The following is a 21,505-nucleotide window of genomic DNA, read 5'->3' as shown; positions in this document are numbered from 1 at the left end:
GCGGACACATCGGACAATTTTGACACATTTTTGGGACCATTGTCATTTTCACAGCAAAAAATGCTATAAAAATGCACTGTTTACTGTGAAAATGACAATTGCAGTTTGGGAGTTAACCACTAGGGGGCGCTGAAGGGGTTAAGTGTGACCTCATCCGTGTTTCTAACTGTAGGGGGGTGGGGCTGGACAGGTGACGTCATCGATCGCCTTTCCCTATATCAGGGAACACACGATCAATGACAGCGCCACAGTGAAGAACGGGGAAGCTGTGTTTACACACACCTCTCCCCGTTCTTCAGCTCCGGGGGCGATCGGGTCCGCGGGTCCAGCGAAGCTTCGGACCAGGTCGTGGGCGCGCGCCCCACGGCTGGGCACTTAAAGAGGACGTACCTGTACGTGCTTGTGCCCAGCCATGCCATTCTGCCGACGTATATGTGCAGGAGGCGCTCCTTAAGTGGTTAAGGTTCAGTTTAAAGTATAAGCAGTGCCGATCCTGACCTCCCTGGGGCCCTAAGAAAAATGACATGTCATATTAAAGTTGAGAAGCGGGGGGCGCTGCCGACAGTGACAGGACATGCATGTCACATCAAATTAAAGATTAAAGTTGAGAAGCGGGGGAGGGGGTGTTCTGCTGTCGGAAATGCCTTCTTACATCAAAGTGAGAAGCTGGGGGTGCTGACTTCTTACCTCTTCTCCCATGGGGTGAGGGGCAGGAAATGACTTCTCACCTCTAGTAATTTGGGGGGCCCTCCGCAGCTTTGCGGGGCCCTAAGCGGCTTGCATAGTGAGCCTATAGGGCGGATCGGTTCTGAGTATAAGATAGTATCACTAAGATTCCATAAACTGGGGCACGAAAACGCTTCGCCTTAATACATTATAGTTTTGTACCAGAGATTGGAGCCTGCATTAGTTCCACTAGTGGCAACTGGTAACATCTGAAACAAGGAAGGAACATGGTATGAACCACAGCAGCCAATCAAATCATCACATTTCTGCTCTAGGAAACCAATATCTGGCATGTATAAAGCAGAATGGGTGCAGATAAAATAAGCAAAAAACAGGACTGCAACCCATGTTGTTCCTCCACTAATCTGTGATCTCCATCGTGTCCGATTGGTTCTATAATAACTCATCCAACTACCTTCCCATGAAAGAGTTCGGACCTAGTGCCAGTCTGCCATAGGACTCACTTTAAAGAAGTCAAAGAATCCAACCAATGGAGCTTTCCCCAGCTGCTTCTCCATCTCACGGAAGAAAAAATATCCAGTGATCCCGGCATCCAGAAGATCGGGGTATTTTGTAGACATTCGGACGAGCTGGAGACGTTCCTCCCGGCTGTCCCGTCCTCTGAAGAAGGCCTGCTCGGTTTTGTTATCCCAGGATGGACCTTTAGCATCAAGAGGGAAAATGACGCATTTAGGATTATTAAAACAGAGAAATTCCATTATTAGCAGTCCTTTAGCTGTGTCTTTGCCAACAAGTACTGTGAAGCTGGCAGGTGAAAAAAAAAGGAAGTAATCATTTGTAGCCTACATCCACATTACAATGAGGCTAGCTCAAGTTCTCAAAATAGCTACCGGTACTTCTGCAAACACTTCTAATTCATAAAATGTAAAATAAAAAGTATTCTTTCTTACTTTAAGTGATTGTAAAGGGTCACTTTTAAAAGAAAATAACAAACATGTTATACTTCCCTCCTCTTTGCAGTTGTTTTGTACAGAGCAGCCCGGATCCTCCTCTTCTCTGGTCCCTCTTTTCTGCTCCTAGCCCCTCCCTCCTTTGTGTGCCCCTCAGCCAGCAGCTTGCTAAAGGGGGCACCCAAGCTAAGTCAGAGCTCCGTGTATCCATTCAGACACAGAGCCCCGACCTGGTCCCCCCTTCTCCCACCTGATTGACTGACTGACTTTGATTGACAGCTGTGAGAGCCAATGGCACCGCTGCTCTGTCTTAGTCATTCAGGAGGAGTGCCCTGCAAGGCTGAGGGGATCGTGGACATTACTGGGTAGAGAAAGGGCTCACGTAGGTAATTAGGGGGGTGCTGTTACACACAGAAGGTTTTTTATCTTAATGTATTAAGATTAAAAAAAAACTTCTGCCTTTACAACTCCTTTAACCACTTAAGGACCGCCTCCTGCAGATATACGTCGGCAGAATGGCACGGCTGGGCACAAGCACGTACAGATACGTCCTCTTTAAGTGTCCAGCCGTGGGTCGTGCCCGCGACCCAGTCCGAAGCTCCGTGACCGCGGGACCCGATCGCCGCTGGAGTCCCGCGATCGGTCCCCGGAGCTGAAGAACGGGGAGAAATGTGTGTAAACACAGCTTCCCCGTTCTTCACTGTGGCGCTGTCATTGATCGTGTGTTCCCTGGTATAGGGAAACACGATCAATGATGTCACACGTCCAGTCCCACCCCCCCTACAGTTAGAAACACAGATGAGGTCACACTTAACCCCTTCAGCGCCCCCTAGTGGTTAACTCCCAAACTGCAATTGTCATTTTCACAGTAAACAATGCATTTTATAGCATTTTTTGCTTTGAAAATAACAATGGTCCAAAAAATGTGTCAAAATTGTCCGATATGTCCACCATAATGTCGCAGTCACGAAAAAAAAAAAATGTATTGACAGCCACGGAAGCCAAAGATACCGCTTCTGTGTCTCAGCCAATCGGGAAAAGTGTCCCAGCCAGCTTATCCTAAACGCTTATTGCACTTTTTTTTTACCAAAAATAGGTAGAAGAATACGTATCGGCCTAAAACGGAGGAAAAATATTTTTTTTAAATATATTTTTGGGGGATATTTATTATAGCAAAAAGAGTAAAAAATATAGATTTTTTTTCAAAATTGTTGCTCTATTTTTGTTTAAAGCGCAAAAAATAAAAACCGCAGAGGTGATCAAATACCACCAAAAGAAAGCTCTATTTGTGGGAAAAAAAGGATGCCAATTTTGTCGCCATTAGTGATGCCGCCATTAGTAGTAAAACATTTTTTTTTTATAAGAATGCAAAAAAACTATCCCCTAATTTGTAAACCCTATAAATTTTGCGCAAACCAATCGATAAACGCTTATTGCGTTTTTTTTTACCAAAAATAGGTAGAAGAATACGTATCAGCCTAAACGGAGTAAAAATATTTTTTTGTATATATTTTTGGGGGATATTTATTATAGCAAAAAGTAAAAAATATTGAATTTTCTTCAAAATTGTTGCTCTATTTTTGTTTATAGCGCAAAAACGAAAAACCGCAGAGGTGATCAAATACCACTAAAAGAAAGCTCTATTTGTGCGGAAAAAAAGGACGCCAATTTTGTTTGAGAGCCACTTAGCACGACCGCGCAATTGTCAGTTAAAGCGACGCAGTGCCGAATCGCAAAAAGTGCTCTGGTCTTTGACCAGCAATATGGTCCGAGGGTTAAGTGGTTAATGCATTAAGATAAAAAAAAAAAACTTCTGCCTTTACAACTCCTTTAATAAAAAAAAACATTGATTTATGATGTATATACAATATGGGATTGTGTGGTGAACAAAAAGATGCCAATCTTACCAGTGTGGCCCTGGATAGAGAGGAGGTCATTGGTGACACCACGGAGGGTTTCTAAAGTAGAGTGAGTGGTGTCATATGTTGGCAGTATGATGTCTCTGGAGTCAGTAGATCCGCACCAAGAAATTATCGGCAGTGGCCCAGGAGTGTCATTGACCTTTCTGTGTTCCACTGGCCAGTCCCCAACATTGATATAGAATTCTACATCAGGCAGTTGTACCTAAAACAAGTGGTTTTATGTTATTCGTTTCTCAAAGCCTCAGACACCAATACAAGTGGGTGAATCATATACACAAGCATCTGCCCCTAGGCAGCAATCACATTTCTATTAAATGTAAACTGTCAAGATCTAAAAATAACCGGCCAAGCCTTGTTCACAGCTTGGGGGAAAAGAACAAATCATTTGGTATTGGAAGGAATCTTGGTATACTGGTACCTTTCTTGCCAATGACTGCAATATCTCATCTGAGAACATTTTGAAGTCTGTGTACTTGCCCAGAGAGCGCCGATAGATTTGATTATCGAGAATTGTGTAATGTACAATGGCTCCCCGTTGTTCCGCAAACCTCCGAGGAACTTCTTCCAGCATTCTATTCAGGTCTATACTGGGGAAAGGCGCAAAGTCATTGGAGATCTGTGGCTCTTTGGTGGGGCATGACAACGTTTGTAACCAGACTTCGGGGTCTTCTTCAGGACAGGCACAGTATTCATGATAAACTGGCCCTAAAAGGAAAAAATAAAATACATAAAAACTTTTACAAAGCAAGTAGAGCTGGGCGATTATTTCCCCTAAAAAAATCTGCGATTCCGGGAAAGGGCCGCCGCGGACTAGGCCGAAGCGGCCCTTTCCCGGGATCGTGGCTGACTGACTTCTCCCCTGCACACCCCGGAAAGGTTGTCAAGACAGGAGGGACACAGGAGGGTCGTTTGTGAGGGTCTACACCCAGTAATAGAAGGATTCTTAGCGCCAGTCCTGGGGGAAAAAAAATAAAAAATCTAAAAAAATAAAATAGAAATAATATTTTTTAAAAACATTAATCGGTTTGACATCAAATCGTTTTTTCCCAGCCCTAATAGCAAGTTTATCTAGCATCAGATGTACTCTTTTCACATCAAAGTAATGAGCAAGGGTTATACTTAAAGTGGAGGTTCACCCGGAAATGTTAATTTTTAACCTTAGATTGAGGCTCATTTTGTGAAGGGGAATCGGGTAGTTTTTTTAAAATCGAAGCTGTACTTACTGTTTTAGAGATACATCTTCTCCGCCGCTTCCGGGTATGGTCTTCGGGACCATACCCGGATTTGATTGACAGTCTTCCGACAGGCTTCCGACGGTCGTATACATAGCGTCACGATTTTCCGAAAGTAGCCAAACGTCAGTGCGCAGGCGCCGTATAGAGCCGCACCGACGTTCGGCTTCTTTCGGCTACTCGTGACGCGATGTATGCGACTGTCGGAAGCTTGTCGGAAGACTGTCAATCAAATAGGAACGCCCAGTCCCGAAGACCATACCCGGAAGCGGCGGAGAAGATCGCTCTCTAAAACGGTAAGTACTGCTTAGTTTTTAAAAAAACTACCCGATTCCCCTTGACAAAATGAGCATCAATCTAATGTTAAATTTTTTTTTTAGGGTGAACTCCCGCTTTAAAAGATAATGATTACCTTAAACAGATCACAATACGCTTACAAAAATGTAATCTTTGGAATCTCACCAGTTCAGCACATGGCGGTGCTATCCCCACTATAAATGGGTGGGTGTTGCCAAAAAACAGTTGTACCAAAAAAACTAAAGAAAAAACAAAGAAAAGAAGGCATAGACACCACAGCAGCTACATCCCCAAATATGATTTATTAGGACAGCCCTCAAAAATTCCACTCGCCTGCTCGCATTTAGTGTGGGCTGCCTGGGAGCGGGGGGCAATCACCGTTGGCAGCCTGGATGGTATGGGAGCCATTCTCCCAGTGATTGTAGGGGAAGAGAGAGGAGAGCCGCCGCCGCCTGATTGATAAGAGAGCTGGGGAACATCACAGCTTTCATTTCAATAGCTGTGTGTTCCCTGCGGCGCGCCGTCATATACAGGCCCTCCCCCTTGTCCGGGGAACTGTGATAGACAGATCAGCCGTTCCAGGATTGGCAGCATTGGTGGACACGGGTAGGTTGCATTGGTGGGCATAAAACATTTAAGTGTAATTTCATGAGGGTGTGTTTAGGGGCGGGGCAACTGGTGGCGAGTAACCTTTGAGGCCTGGCTAGTAGCCCAGACAATGGGGCAGATCCACAGAGATCTGCACCCACGCAGCGTATCAGAGATACGCTACGCCGCTGTAACTTACCCGGCTTTAGTTCAAATCCTTAAAGATTTTGCGCCGTAAGTTACGGCGGCGTAGTCTATCTCTGGCGGCGTAACGGCGCGTAATTCAAATCGGCGATTAGGGGGCGTGTTTCATTTAAATGAAGCGCGTCCCTTTGTGTCCTTTACGTTTTTGGTAAGGGCCAGGGACTTTTTTTTTTTGCTGTTTTGATTCAATAAGACTTTAATGGAGAAGCTGCAGCAAAGCATGAAGTGCGTTTTGTCGCGATTTTGCTGCAATTTTTCATTTGTGAATATCTTGAGTTTAGAACCACTTTAAATACAGCTCTAGCCAAACATACATGATAATAATCAAGAAGTTATTCATGGCATATACATAGCGGAGGGTGAGGGGGTTGGGTTTTATGTAATCCACCACTGCAAGAAAATAAGGAAAAACTTTCATATATAGGAATTTCAACAGCTTTTAAATCAATATACCTTGGCCCGGATTCACAAACAGCGGCGCACATTTATGCCGCCGTAGCGTATCTCCTTTACGCTACGCCGACGCAGCGCAGAGAGGCAAGCACTGGATTCACAAAGCCAGTGCTGCCAAAACTGCGCTGGGTTTCCTAGGCGTAAGCCGGAGTATGTGGAAGTGGGCGTGAGCCATGCAAATGAGGCGTGACTCCATGCAAATGATGGGCCGAGCGACAGACAGATACGTATAACGAACGGCGCATGCGCCGTCCCGTGGACGCATCCCAGTGCGCATGCTCAGAATCACGTCGGATCTACTCCCTAAGATACACCGGATCACTGCCTACGGCGTGAACGTAACCTACACCTAGTCATATTCACGTCCTACGTAAAATACGTCGGCTTGTGTTCCCTGGTGCAGCCCTTTGCATGGATGCTGCTGAGTTACACCTCCTTTATGGGGCATAACTTTACGCCGGACGTATGACTTTATGCGCACTGCGTCGGGCGCACGTACGTTCGTGAATCGGCGTATCTCCCTCATTTGCATATGTGAATAGAAAATCAATGGGAGCGCCAAATGCGTCCAGCGTAAATATGCGCCCACTCTACGCTGGCGTAGACAAGTTACGTCGGTGGGATGAAGCCTGTTTTTTAGGCGTATCTTAGTTTGTGGGCACGGCGCATAGATACGACGGCGCATATTTGCACTTACGCGGCGTATCTGGAGATACGTCGGCGTAAGTGCTTTGTGAATCCGGGCCCTTGTTTTCAACTAGGCTTAAAGTGGATGTAAACCCAATCCATCCAATTTGAGCTGCGCACATATATCTGCAGTATTTTGTTATCTCTCTTCAAAGAGCTAAGTCCTGTAACTCTCTCCTGAACCGTTCCTCTGTTAACTCCTGACAAATTCTCAGACACAGCAGATAAAAGCAGCCTGACATTTCTGTCAGGGGAGGTTGCTAAAATAGATTAACAGGGAGGTGGTGCTGTTACAAAACCCCTCTGATGAGAGGGGGTGTGTGCCTTTCCTCCAATCAGCAATTTTACCCATCTTGGCTGTATGCCCAGACATCACACCCTGTTAACCAGGACGAGAAAATCAAACAAAATCTGAACTTTCTGATCAGTATATAAATGTGAAGACAGCAGATATACATGTAAAACCTATGTAGGGAGATTCGTTTAAAGTGGCTGTAAAACCCCACCTGAAGTAACACTACAGGTAAGCCTAGGTTAAGGCTTACCTGTAGGTGTTTGCAATATCTCCTAAACCTACATGGTTTAGGAGATATTTGCCAATAGATGTACACCGTTGTCTACGGCGCATGCACGCCGTAGACAATGGCGCAGGCGCAGTAAAAGCCCCATTCATAAAAACGGCAATGCCGTATTTGCCGACTCCCGTGACGTCACCGCCGCTCCGGCCAATCACAGCGCCGGAGCGGTGATACCCGGAAGTAATCTTCCGAGTATCTGTGAAGAGATGTCTGCAGCCGGAGGGGGAGACAAGGACGGCATATTGAGCTAGTATGCTAGTCATACTAGCTCATTATGGCTTTGTCTTGCAGGCGTTTTTTTTAAAAGGGTTTACATCTACTTTAATGTACACAGGACATTTTACAACCTCTCCTGAACGATTTAACTTGACAGATAGTAACCAACATTTAAAAACGTTTGCTTTGCCAGATTTAGAAGCGTTTTTTGTTTTTTTTTCAAAAAGTCAAAAATAAAAAACGTCTCTGTAAACGAAACGTGGCTAAATGTGAGTTACCGTGTTTACAAACTGTTACAGGCGTTTTGTGTTTTAAATGCGTCTGAACATCCGTCTTAAACACATTTCATTTTTTTGTTTTCCAAAAAATGCTTCTCAACTCAACTGCCTAGAAACAACTATAAACGACCCTGTGTACATGTACTAAGATAACATGGAGGAGAGTTCAGGGGCAGCTGAAAAAAACGCCCAACTGCTTCTAAACGTCTGTTTACCAGCAGCAGTGTACAACCTGGTTCCTCCTTTATTAATGAAGTTCATCCTCTCCAAATACTGGAACAAGCCAAGACAAAGGCCAAACATATTAAGTAGCAGGAAATGTTCCTGTCTTACCACACCTTTAAATAATATTGTTGAGAGACAATGCTGAAATATTAGATTTCAAAGCAGCCTTTAAATAATGATCTGTATGGTTTCAGATTTGGAGAAATCATTACGCAACACACAAATCCACTTTAAAGCGGTGGTTCACCCTTAGAGGGCACTTTTTTCCCTTAGATTCCTGCTCGTTTTCTCTAGGGGAATCGGCTATTTGTTTTAAAATATGTGCAGTACTTACCCGTTTAGGAGATGCATCCTCTCCGTCGCTTCCGGGTATGGGCTGCGGGAATGGGCGTTCCTTCTTGATTGACAGTCTTCCGAGAGGCTTCCGACGGTCGCATCCATCGCGTCACGATTTTCCGAAAGAAGCCGAACGTCGGTGCGCAGGCGCAGTATAGAGCCGCACCGACGTTCGGCTTCTTTCGGCTACGAGTGACGCGATGGATGCGACCGTCGGAAGCCTCTCGGAAGACTGTCAATCAAGAAGGAACGCCCGCTCCCGAAGACCCATACCCGGAAGCGACGGAAGAAGATGCATCTCGAAAACGGGTAAGTACTGCTCATATTTTAATACAAATAGCCGATTCCCCTAGACCGAACGAGCAGGAATCTAAGGGGAGAAAAAAAAAAATTTAATAAATGGGTGAACTCCCGCTTTAATGACTTGAAAGGACAGCATAGCAGATAGTCGGTTCGCACTCCTTCCTTGCGATACTGGGGTCCTGCAGTATTCACAAGCACGCTGGTGGGTTGGAAACTGAACTCTAGTGAGTGTGTGTCAGCATGTTTAAACAAAGTCTGCAAAATTCTTTGGCAGCAGGGTCCGATACGATTAAAATATATGTATAGGCAAACTTTTAATTTAATTTAAGCATTGAATAGCATAAAAAAATTATTAATAAAAACGCCATAAAACTATCCCCTATTTTGTAAACGCTATAACTTTTGCGCAAACCAATCAATAAATGCTTATTGCGATTTTTTTTAACAAAAAATATGTAGAAGAATACGTATCGGCCTAAACTGAGGGAAAAAAATGTTTTTTTAATATATATTTTTGGGGAATATTTATTACAGCAAAAAAGATTCATTTTTTTCAAAATTGTCGCTTTATTTTTGTTTATAGAGCAAAAACTAAAAACCGCAGAGGTAATCAAATACCACCAAAAGAAAGCTCTATTTGTGGGAAAAAAAAGGACACCAATTTTGTTTGGGAGCCACGTCGCACGATCGTGGAATTGTCAGTTAAAGCGATGCAGTACCGAATCGCAAAAAGTGGCCTGGTCTTTGACCAGCAATATGGTCCAGGGCTGAAGTGGTTAAGAAGAGCCAGTCCCCCTTTTTCAAGGGACCAAAAGTAATTGGACAATTTAATCAAAAGCTGTCTCGTAGCCAGGTGTGGGCTACGCCTTCGTTATTTCTTCATCAATTAAGCAGGTAAAAGGTCTGAAGTTGATTCTAAGTGTGGTATTTGCATTTGTAATCTATTGCTGTGAACCTACATCCTGCGTTCAAAGGGAGCTGTCCACGCAAGTGAAGCTGGCCATTGTAGAGATAGCAGCAACATTAAGAGAGGCCAGATCAATAGTTTGGTCAATTCTGAGGAAGAAGAATGCACTGGTGAACTTAGCAACATAAAAAGGCCTGGACATCCACGAAAGACAACAGTGGTGGATGATTGCAGGATGCAGACAGTGAAGGATACTCTCCAGGAGGTGGGAGTATCATTGTCAAAGTCTACAGAGAAGACTTAACTAGAGCAAATACAGAGGGTTTAACCACAATGTACAAACCATTCATAAGCCTGAAGAATAGAAAAACCAGGCAAGACTTTGCCCAAAAAAAAATCTAAAAAAGCCAGATCAGTTCGGGAAAAGCATCCTTTGGATGGATGAAACTAAGATTAATCTGTACCAGAATGACGGGAAGAAAAAAGTGTGGAGAAGGCTTGGAACAGCTCATAATTCAAAGCACACAACATCTGTAAAACATGAGATGGCATGAGCATGCATGGCATGAGCATGCATGGCTTCCAGTGGCACGGAGTCATTGATGTTTATTGACGATGTGACAGAAGCAGTCGGATGAATTGTGTAGTGTTTAGAGATATACTGTCAGCCCACATTTAGCCAAATTCAGAAAATTTGATTGGGTGGTGCTTCTGGACAATGATTCAAAACACATGCAAAAAGAACCCAGGAGCTTTTGAAGGAAAAGAAGTAGAATATTCTGCAATGGCCGAGTCAATCACCTGATCCCAACCCAATTGAGCATGGGGTTGCTTAAGGCAAAACTAAGGGCAGAAACAAAGAACTGAAGACAGCTGCAGTTAGAGCCTGGTAAAGCATTACAAAGGAGGAAACGCAGTCTTTGGTAAGGTCTATGGCTGCTTTCACACTGAGCAGCGCTAGGCGTCGGCGGTAAAGCGCAGCTATTTTTAGCGCGATTTACCATAGTTTTTGTGTTGCTTTTTGCCCACTAGCAGGCGCTTATAACCCCCACTAGCGCCAGAAAAAAGGATTACATTGATTTCAATGGGCAGGGGCGCTTTAGAAGCGGTGTATACACTGTATACACCGCTCCTACAGCGCTTCAAAGATGCGGCTAGCAGGGTTTATTTTTGCCGTCCTGCCAGTGCACCGCTCCAGTGAGTAAAAGCCCTCGGGCATTCACATTGGAGTGAAAAGAGAGGCTCTTTCAAGGAGCTATTTTTAGCACTATATCGTCTGCAAAGGGCCTCAGTGTAAAAACAGCATATGGGTTCCAGACTTCAGGCAGTCATTGCCAGTAAAGGATTCTCAACAGAATATAAAAAATTTACATTTCATTTATGGTTTTATCCAAATACATTTTGAAGTGCAGACTTTAATTCAAGGGGTTGAATATATATTTAGGAACTGCAACCATTTTTATACACAGTCCCTAAAAATGGGGGGGGGGGGGGGGGACTGTGCATAAAATGGTTGCAGTTCCTACAATTTGTACTTGATTTTTAGGTTCAACCCCTTGACTTAGGCTGGATTCACACCTAGGCAGTTTTAGTGCTTTTTGCATTTTTTAGATTTGCACTACAGTCCATTTACCATGGTTTCCTATGGAACACGTTCTGTAGTGGAAATCTGCAAAATGCAAAAAGCACTAAAAATGCCATAGGTGTGAATCCAGCCTTGAAGCTGAAAGTCTTCACTACAAATTTATTTGGATTGTTATGTTTTAAGTTTATTCTGGTGGCATACAGAGCCAATAGTATGACACATGTCCAAATATATATGGACCTAACTGTATACACACAGTCACAATACAATAAGGTCCTTTTACAATACCTTTAAGTATATAAGGAGATTGAGCGACGTGCTTATCCTTGTGAAGGACTTCAATCAGCAATCCCTCCATGACACTGCCGTACATTCGGTACCTCATCAGGAAAGAGCCGTCATTCCTATCCAGGGGCTCAGGAACATGAATGCGGATATATTCCTTGTTGGAGAGGGCTTTGATGGTTACTTTAAATGATTTACTCCCTGAAAAAAAAAAAAAAAAAAAGAATTTTATATGGATGAGAAGTAATTTGTTTGTTAGTTACAACTCCCTTGAAAGATTCATTTCAGCAATAATCTTCCCTTCAGGGCTCATTCACACCACCTAAACTCCACAGAAACTGCTTTCCTAAAACTTATCAATGATTTACCAAAGGCTAACCAGCGGTCACTATTCTGCACCCTTAGACCCCTTTCACACTGGAGCGGTTTGCAGGCTCCAAACCAACCCTAAACAGCGGCTGCTGTTTCTCCAGTGTGAAAGCCTCGAGGGCTTTCACATTGGAGCGGTGCGCTAGCAGGATGGTAAAAAAAGTCCTGCTAGCCGCATCTTTGGAGCAGTGAAGGAGCGATGTGTATACCGTTCCTCCACCGCTCCTGCCTTTTGAAAACAATGGGACACCATGGCTATACCGCCGGCAATGTGCCTCTGCAGAGGTGCTTTTTAACCCATTCTCGACCGCTAGCAGGGGTAAAACCATCCCACTAGTGGCCGACGCACCTCCCGCCCCACTGTGAAAGGGGCCTTATTCTTGGACCACTCTACTGCTTTTGACACAGTTGACCATACCCTCCTCCTCAAAAAACTTCACTTTCTTGGTCTCCATGACCATATTCTTCGTTGGTTCTCATCTTATCGGTCTCTTTGTACCTTCTGTGTCACTTACAACTCTGCCTCCTCCTCTTCCCTCCCTTTTTCCCTCGGGTCCCCCGAAGCTCTGTCCTTGAACCTTTTCCTATTCTCGATCAACATCTCCTCCCTAGGTCAACTGATACAATTTCTATGTTGATGACACCCAAATCTATCTCTCTACCCTCAGCTTACCCCATTAGTCTCCTCAGGAATCGCAATTTTATTAACAGACCCATCAGCCTGGGTGTCACAACACTTCCTCAAACTCAATCTATCCAAAACAGAGTTCATAATATTTTCTCCCCAACATGCCCCTTTCACTGACTTCTCAATAAAACAACTACCAGTCTGTCCCCTCATGCCAGGGTGCTAGGTAATAATCCTAGGCTCCAACATCTCCAAAATATGCCCCTTTCTAACCAATGACAACACAAAGCTTCTAGTTCTCTCCCTGGTTACCTCTAGCCTTGACCACCACAACTCCCTCCGCATTGGCTTAACCTTTGCATAGGCTATCCCCTTTTCCAGTGATGGCGAACCTTGGCAACCCAGATGTTTTGGAACTACATTTCCCATGATGCTAATGCACTCTGCAGTGTAGCAGAGCATCATGGGAAATGTAGTTCCAAAACATCTGGGGTGCCATGGTTTTCCATCACTGCCCTATTTAATCCATCGTGAATGATGCTGCCAGGCTCATCCACCTGCATCTGCTACTCCTCTTGTGAATCCCTCCACTGGCTGCGGCTCACACAACAAATTAAATTCAAAATTCTAACAACAACTTACAAAGCAATCCATAACTTGGCCCCCGGGTACATCAACCAACCTAGTCTCAAAAAGCCAACCAAATCCTACTCTTCATTCCTCCCAAGACCTTCTGCCATCTAGCTCCCTTGCCAACTCTTCCCATGCTCGCCTCCAGGACTTCTCCAGAGCGTGGAACTCCGACTATCTCTGGCTTTATCCAACTTTAGACGATCCCTGAAAACCCTTCTTTTGAGGCCTCGTATAAAGACGAGCGGACATGTCCGATGAAAACGGTCCGCAGACCGTTTTCATCGGACATGTCCGCTAGCAGATTTTGGTCTGATGGTTGTACACACCATCAAACCAAAATCCCAGCGGACAGACAGCGCGGTGACGTGGCGGCGACGATGACGCAGCGACTTGCGCGAACCCGGAAGTTCAATGCTTCCACGCATGCGTCGAATCACTTCGACGCCATGCGCGGGTTCTCGGACCAGCGGACATGTCCGGTGAGTCGTACTGACCGTCGGACATGTTTCTTAGCATGCTAAGAAACATTTGTCCGGTGGAAACCTATCCGGTCGGCCGGAAAATTGTCCGGTCGGCCCTACACACGACCGAACATGTCCGCGGACCAGTTTCAGCAGACATGTTCGGTCGTGTGTACGAGGCCTTAGAGAAGCCTTTCTGACCCCCACCTAACAATTCCATTTATTTTCTCCATCAGCTTATCCCTCACAGTTATTACCCTTTGTATCACTTGACCCTCCCTTTTAGATTGTAAGCTCTAATGAGCAGGGCCCATGTACTGTTTGCCCTCACTTTTTAAAGTGCTGTGCAAACTGTTGGCACTATATAAATTCTGTATTTGAATATTAATCTGCCGTGACTGGAATTTTACTTTACTAGATCGGGGGTCTCCAAACTTTCTAAAGAAACGGCCAGTATACTGTCCAGCAGACTTTACGGGAGGCAGACAAAAACGTCCCACCATTAGTGGGAGAAAACAATGCCTCATCTTTAGTGTCAGAGTAATTGTGCCCCGTTGTTGGTGTAATTTGGGGGAATTGTGCCCCTTTGTTGGTGTCAGAGGATGAAATATAATCCCATGGGTCGGATAAAAGCAAGCAATGGGCCACATCCGGCCTCCGGGGCATCAGTTTAGACACCATTGCACCAGATCATGGGTGCTCAACCTGTGGCCCTCCAGTTGTTGCGGAACTACAATACCCATCATACCTCTGCCTTTGGGAGTCATGCTTGTAACTGTCAGCAGCTTGCAATTCCCTTATGGGACTTGTAGTTCTGCAACAGCTGGAGGGCCACAGGTTGAGCACCCATGCACTAGATAAATGCCAGTCCCTGCAAGAGCACAAAGAAAGCAATTGTTTTCTATGTGCCCCATTCACAGTTTTGTGATGTGCAATGTGGAAAAATGCAGATATTCTCCGTTTTTCTGCAGCACACTGGATAGCACAACAGTGCAGTGCAATACACAGGGCACAGAGACCCATCAATGAAGTGTACAATTTGTACACTTCCAAAAAATTTAGTAAAATATATATATATTTTTTAAAGTATACAGAGCCTTGTATTGTAAAACACAAGGCACTGCTTGCCACCGACACTACACAGTGGACACCAGCTACACACCAAAATGTACCATACGATATACAGTACATATACATTTAATATATGGTATTTATCTGGAAAAATCTCGATTGTGTAGACATCCACAAGCAGGGCTCGACAAATCCCGGGCGCCAGGTCGCCATGGCGACTAGAAATGGTGTCCTGGCGACTTGGCTTGGAAGGTGGGCAAAAAAAAATGTGTGAGATGTGTGAGCTGTCGCCATCTGGTGGTGGCCGTTGATATTACAAGTTAAGCATTACAAGTTAAACAGCAATTTTAATGTCATTTTTCACTGCCATCTTCTTCCCTCTAATTAGAACCCCCAAACATTATATATATTTTTTATCCTAACACCCTAGAGAATAAAATGGCGATTGTTGCAATACTTTCTGTCACGCCGTATTTGCGCAGCGGTCTTACAAGCGCACTTTTTTGGGAAAAAAATACACTTTTTTTAATTAAAAAATAAGACAACAGTAAAGTTATCCCCATTTTTTTTAATATTATGAAAGATAATGTTACGACGAGTAAATTCATACCCAACATGTCACGCTTCAAAATTGCGTCCGCTCGTGGAATGCCGACAAACTTTTACCCTTTAAAATCTCCATAGGCGACGTTTAAAAAAAATCTACAGATTGCATGTTTTGAGTTACAGAGGAGGACTAGGGCTAGAATTATTGCTCTCGCTCTACCAAATCGCGGCGATACCTCATGTGTGGTTTGAACACCATTTACATATGCGCTTCTGCGCGCAAGCTCGTCGGGACGGGGTGCGTTTTCTGGCTCCTAACTTTTTTAGCTGGCTCCTAGATTCCAAGCAAATTTGTCAAACCCACAAGGATAATAGAAATTTACAAGGAAGGGAATAATTCACTTTTGACAAATCTAAAATTCCCTCCATCACAATTAAGTAAGGCAGCATGCAAACAGTGAAAAAAAAAGAGAATGATGACAAGCATATTTTGGCACCAACACATACACTATATTGTCATAAGTATTGGGACGCTTGCCTTTACACGCACGTGAACTTTAATGGCATCCCAGTTTTAGTCCGTAGGGTTCAATATTGAGTTGGCCCCACCCTTTGCAGCTATAACAGCTTCAACTCTTCTGGGAAGGCTATCTACGGTCAAACATTCCCATAGACACACTCCTTGTGGACAGCCTAAGAGTGGAAGCTGTTATAGCTGCAAAGGGTGGGGCCAACTCAATATTGAACCCTAAGGACTAAAACTGGGATGCCATTAAAGTTCATGTGTGTGAAAAGGCAGGTATACATTTTTTTTTTTTTTTTTTAACATTCATACAAGAGAACCTTGCTGAAGCACTTTCTGTTATAGGGTGACAACATGAGGTCTCCGTCTTCCAATTTTGCATCCTGTGTTGTCACCCTGTCACACGGGCAACCAACGCAAAATACAAGTGACCGTTTCAACACAGCAATGGTTCACTATCAGTAAACTCACCCTGAGAAATGCATATAGACACAAACAAGTTTACTAAAACTAGGGAGTGCAAAATTTGGTGCAGTTGTACATAGAAATCCAGCAGCTTTCAGGCTAGGTTCACATCTATATGGTTGCGGTTTTCAGGTGCGTTTTCCTTTTTAAACACGCAATTTTTCATGCACCTTTTTTTTTCTCTTTAAACACTGTATAGCTGTGTAAAGCTGGTTGCTAAGGAGTGTGTCAAGAAGCTGGCCTGACACATTCTTAACAAACGATAAGCCATCAGCTGTCAGTGGGGGTTCCCCGCTGACAGCAAAAAAAAAAAAGAAAAAAAGAATTGCTGTAAAATAAAAAAAATTGGGGGGGAAAAAAACAGCGTGCGCCACCCCCCCCCCCAAATCCATCGGGTCTGGTATGGATGGGAACCGTTCAACCGTTAAAAGCCGCTGACAGCTGACTCATCGGTTGTTAAAGGGGTTGTAAACCCTTGAGGTTTTCAACCTTAATGCATTCTATGTATTGAGGTGAAAAATCTCCTATGATGTAGTAGCCCCCCAGACCCCCCGCCCCTTTTACTCACCTGAACCTGGTCTTTCCAGTGCCGCTGACTCGGATCCTGATTGGACAAATAGCAGCGCAGCCATTGGCTCCCGCTGCTGTCAATCAAATTCAATGACACAGGAGCTTGGGACAAGGCCGAGTCCTGCTGTCTGTGTCAACAGACGCAGCAGCAGGACACAGCAGTACACGCGCACAAGTGCCCAGAGGGAAAGCGGCTCTCCAATGGGCACTCGAGAAGAGGAGGAGCCAGTAGCACTGCTGGGGGACCCCAGAAGAGGAGGATCTGGGCCTCTCTGTGCAAATCCAACTGCACAGAGATGGTAAATAGGACGTTTGTTTAAAAAAAAAAAAAACACGAACCTTTAGATATCCTTTAACCACTTCCAGACCCGCTCATGTACATATATGTCGGCATTTTAAAGATGGATATCTCGGTAACGGCAGCAGCTGCTGCCACAACCGAGGTATCCATCTTTAGTGCCAACGGTCCTGTACACGATAACGACGGTCTTCCCGGCGGATTCGCCGCGAGATCGCAGTTATCGGTGGCGGGAGAGGGCCCCCCTCCCGCCGCTCTCCCGCGCCCTTTGCCGCTTACCGGAGCCGTCGGTAGCGGCGGAGGAGATCGGGACCGTTCCGCTGTTCACTGGGGTTGCGAGTGAAGGAAAAATCTCCTTCGCCCGTCCCCATAGCTCTGCTGGGCGGAAGTGACGTCAAAACGTCAGTCCCGCCCAGCGTCTTAAAGAAACATTTTTTTTTTTTGTCATTTGAAAAAATGACCGTTTCAATTTTTTTTTTCTTGCATTTTAGCGTAAATATGAGATGTGAGGTCTTTTTGACCCCAGATCTCATATATAAGAGGACCTGTCATGCTTTTTTCTATTACAAGGGATGTTTACATTCCTTGTAATAGGAATAAAAGTGATCAAATTTTTTTTTTTTTTTCAGTGTAAAAAGTAATAAAATAAATAAATAAGAAAACAAACAAAAACTTTTTTTAAATTGCCCCGTCCCGACGAGCTCGCGCGCAGAAGCGAACGCATACGCGAGTAGTGCCCGCATATGAAAACGGTGTTCAAATCACACAAGTGAGGTATCGCCGCGATCGTTAGAGCGAGAGCAATAATTCTAGCTCTAGACCTACTCTGTAGCTCAAAAAATGCAACCTATAGAATTTTTTAAACGTCTCCTATCGAGATTTTTAAGGGTAAAAGTTTGACGTCATGCCACGAGTGGGCGCAATTTTTAAGCGTGACATGTTGGGTATCATTTTACTCGGCGTAACATTATCTTTCACGATATAAAAAAATTGGGCCAAATTTATTGTTGTCTTATTTTTTAATTAAAAAAAGTTATTTTTTTCCAAAAAAAGTGCGCTTGTAAAACCGCTGCCCAAATACGGTGTGACAAAAAGTATTGCAATGACCACTATTTTATTCTCTAGGGTGTTAGAAAAAAAAATATATAATGTTTGGGGGTTTTAAGTAATTTTCTAGCAGAAAAAACTGTTTTAGTCTTGCAAACACCAAATCTGAAAAACACCTGAGGTCTGGAAGTGGTTAAGGACGCAACACTTGTGTTTTTGGTGCGGCTTCTTTGAAGTCCATTACATGCAAAACGCAATCTGCTGCAGAGAAAAAAAGTCTCTGACCCTTTCCAGATTTTTCACTCTCCAGTTTTAGTAAATCAACCCCAAACGTGGCTACAAACAGGCTGCAGGAGATCAGCAGCTTTGACAAGCAACAAAGATGAAAAAAGAAGATAGAAATATTTAAGTATTTATATTTCAAGTAATATGATACACGGGGCACACAAAACATATAGAAAAAAAAAAAAAAAAAAAGCAGAGACAGATGCAGGCTTTTCATTGTTTGGCCAGTGTGTGGGAAGGACAGCGTTCTGCCAATATTATTATGTAAGGGTTTGTTCTATCAGAGAGGGTCAGCCAAGGAAATGTGGGAGCAGTCAGAGGAAAGATGATCAGCGATGAGCTCCGGACCTCCTGTGTTCACTGACAATTCAGACATAACGGCCCGGATTCATGTAGAATGGCGTATCTTTGTGCGGGCGTAACATATCCTATTTACATTACGCCTCCGCAACTTTGGACAGGCAAGTGCCGTATTCTCAAACCAAAGTTGCGGCGGCGTAGCGTAAATAGGCCGGCATAAGCCCGCCTAATTCAAATGTGGTAGATGTGTGTTATGTGTGTTATGTAAATTATGTAAATTTAATGTGACCCCACATAAATTACGCTTTTTACGAACGGCGCATGCGCCGTCCGTGAAAGTATCCCAGTGCGCATGCTCCAAATTAACCCATAAGAAGCCATTACTTTCGACGTGAACGTACATGACGCCCAGCCCTATTCGCAAACGACGTAAAATTCTCAAAATTCGACGCGGGAACGACGTCCATACTTAACATTGGTACACCGCATCTACGCCTCATATAGCAGGGGTAACTTTACGCCGGGAAAAGCCTAACGTAAACAGCGTATCTGTACTGCGTTGGCCGGGCGTACGTTCGTGAATTGGCGTATCTAGCCGATTTACATATTTCTAGGCGTAAATCAGCGTACACGCCCCTAACGGCTAGCGTAAATATGCAGGTAAGGGACTTACGCCGGTCGGATCTGATACAAATCTATGCGTAACTGATTCTAAGAATCAGGCGCATAGATACGACAACTCGGACTCAGAGTTACGACAGCGTATCTGTAGATACGCCGGCGTAACTCGTACGTGAATCCGGGCCAAAGCCTACATTGTACAAATTGTATAGATCATCCCGGAGGACGTATGAGATCTCTCACACCGTCATCCTCTTCTCCTGAAAATGCCCCCTGCCTGGCTGTCCTGCTGATCTAATGTCCTCGGTGCTTCCTGAGACACAATTCTGTAAGAGATATGTAGATCAGGAATGTCACCTTTCCTCATTTGCATGCCTGTCCCGAGTCACAATAGGTGTTGGAATACTTCCTCTTCCCAAGCCTCGGCCTCCTTCACATTGACAATGCTGCGTTTAGCTTTCCTACAAAACAGAAGTGATCAGAAGCAACTGTCATGCCTTCCCGATCACTTTTCCCTGCGTTTCGATCATCCTGTGGGTTAAGTCGCTTAAGCCCCGTACACACAACCCAAAAATCGTACGAAAAATGCCGCTTTCGAACCGATTGTACGATAATCGGATCGTTAGTACAGAGCTCCCGAGAGCCGATCAGGACAGTTCATCCGATTTTATTCTATCGGACATGCACGTCAATTTTTGTCGTACGATGCCAGATCGTAAGATTTTCGTTTAATCAGTACAGCGGTCGTTCGAAAAATGCAATACAAATGCATTACAACACATGACATCACTTCCGATTTTTTATTCTGCCGTACGAGAATTTTCATCAGATTTGACGCGAGATTAGCATACAAAAAAAAAAAAAAAAACGGACGATCATTTCACTTTTAAAGGGGAAAATAAAAAATAAAATACAAAGAAATTTGGCTTCTGCTGCAAAAACAAAACAAAACAAAAAAAAACAACGCAACAAAAATGCACAAAGCATTAAAAAACGTATCTCAACACACATCTACTGAACTGCGCCAATCACACATCACATGTTATGTGAATGAGCCGTATATATAAATTTGGAAAAGTAATTTCCTTCCAGAAGAAATGACATCACTCTGATCCTTGGCTTATGAGGATCAGTATGACAGCCAGGCGGAGGAGAGTCAGTATGAAGAGATCACACATGGAAGGGACTCTGATCCTCCAATCACAGGCAGAGGAAGAATACACACATGAAGAGATCACACATGGAAGGGACTCTGATCCTCCAATCACAGCCAGAGAAAGAATACACACAGAGTCTGGACCATGAGGAGGGTCAGGAAAGAGTTAAATGCCAGGAATGAGGCGGGTGACGTCAGAGGGGGCGGGCCGGGTGTCCCTGGCTGTGCTGGGATGGGATCGGGACGAATCATTACCTGGGGAGGAGGTGAGCGGCCGCCCTGCGCTGTCCGCCGCCTGGATGTAGAAGTATCTGACCGGGAGGGTGATGGAGGCTTCCAGCCCCGGACCCCATACCAGGCTCCGCTCCGGGCTCAGCGGCTCTGCCCAGACACACGCACACAGGGCCAGGAGGAGGAGCGGGGGCCCCTGAGAGAAGGACAGCCCGGAGTACGCCATGTGTGCCCGCAACTCTGCTCCGCTCCTCCAGTCATTCAAACTTCTCAGGGGGGAGGGGGCCGGAGGATCTGGCCGCTTCTGATTGGTGCTCTGTGCGGCCAATCAACACAATGTTCTGTACTGTGAAGGGGACAGCGTGCAAAGATCCCACGGACTGAGGGTACACATAGGACCAGTGTAATAGTCTGCCCAGTATGTGTTATTCCCAGTATAATGGTCTGCCCAGTATGTATTATTCCCAGTATAATGGTCTGCCCAGTATGTATTATTCCCAGTATAATAGTCTCCCCAGTATGTAATATTCCCAGTATAATGGTCTGCCCAGTATGTATTATTCCCAGT

General features: G+C 44.6%; 1 protein-coding gene across 1 annotated transcript in view; it reads right to left on the bottom strand.

Annotated features, from left to right (window-relative positions):
- POGLUT3 (protein O-glucosyltransferase 3) overlaps positions 1–21,206 on the bottom strand; it is a 32,451-nt gene extending 11,245 nt beyond the window's left edge. Inside the window, exons 1-5 of the mRNA XM_040340572.1 lie at positions 20,962–21,206; positions 11,737–11,934; positions 3,978–4,264; positions 3,545–3,761; positions 1,191–1,387 (exon numbers count right to left, since the gene is read on the bottom strand). Coding sequence (XP_040196506.1) covers positions 1,191–1,387; positions 3,545–3,761; positions 3,978–4,264; positions 11,737–11,934; positions 20,962–21,163 — 1,101 coding nt within the window. The 5' untranslated portion in view covers positions 21,164–21,206. The remainder of the gene's footprint in view (positions 1–1,190; positions 1,388–3,544; positions 3,762–3,977; positions 4,265–11,736; positions 11,935–20,961) is intronic.
- Positions 21,207–21,505: the final 299 nt, after the last annotated feature.

The sequence above is a fragment of the Rana temporaria genome, chromosome 2 (assembly GCF_905171775.1).
Source record: "Rana temporaria chromosome 2, aRanTem1.1, whole genome shotgun sequence".
Lineage (NCBI taxonomy): Eukaryota > Metazoa > Chordata > Amphibia > Anura > Ranidae > Rana > Rana temporaria.
Note: the sequence above shows the minus strand (reverse complement) of the source record. Positions and strands in the feature narration are given on the sequence as shown.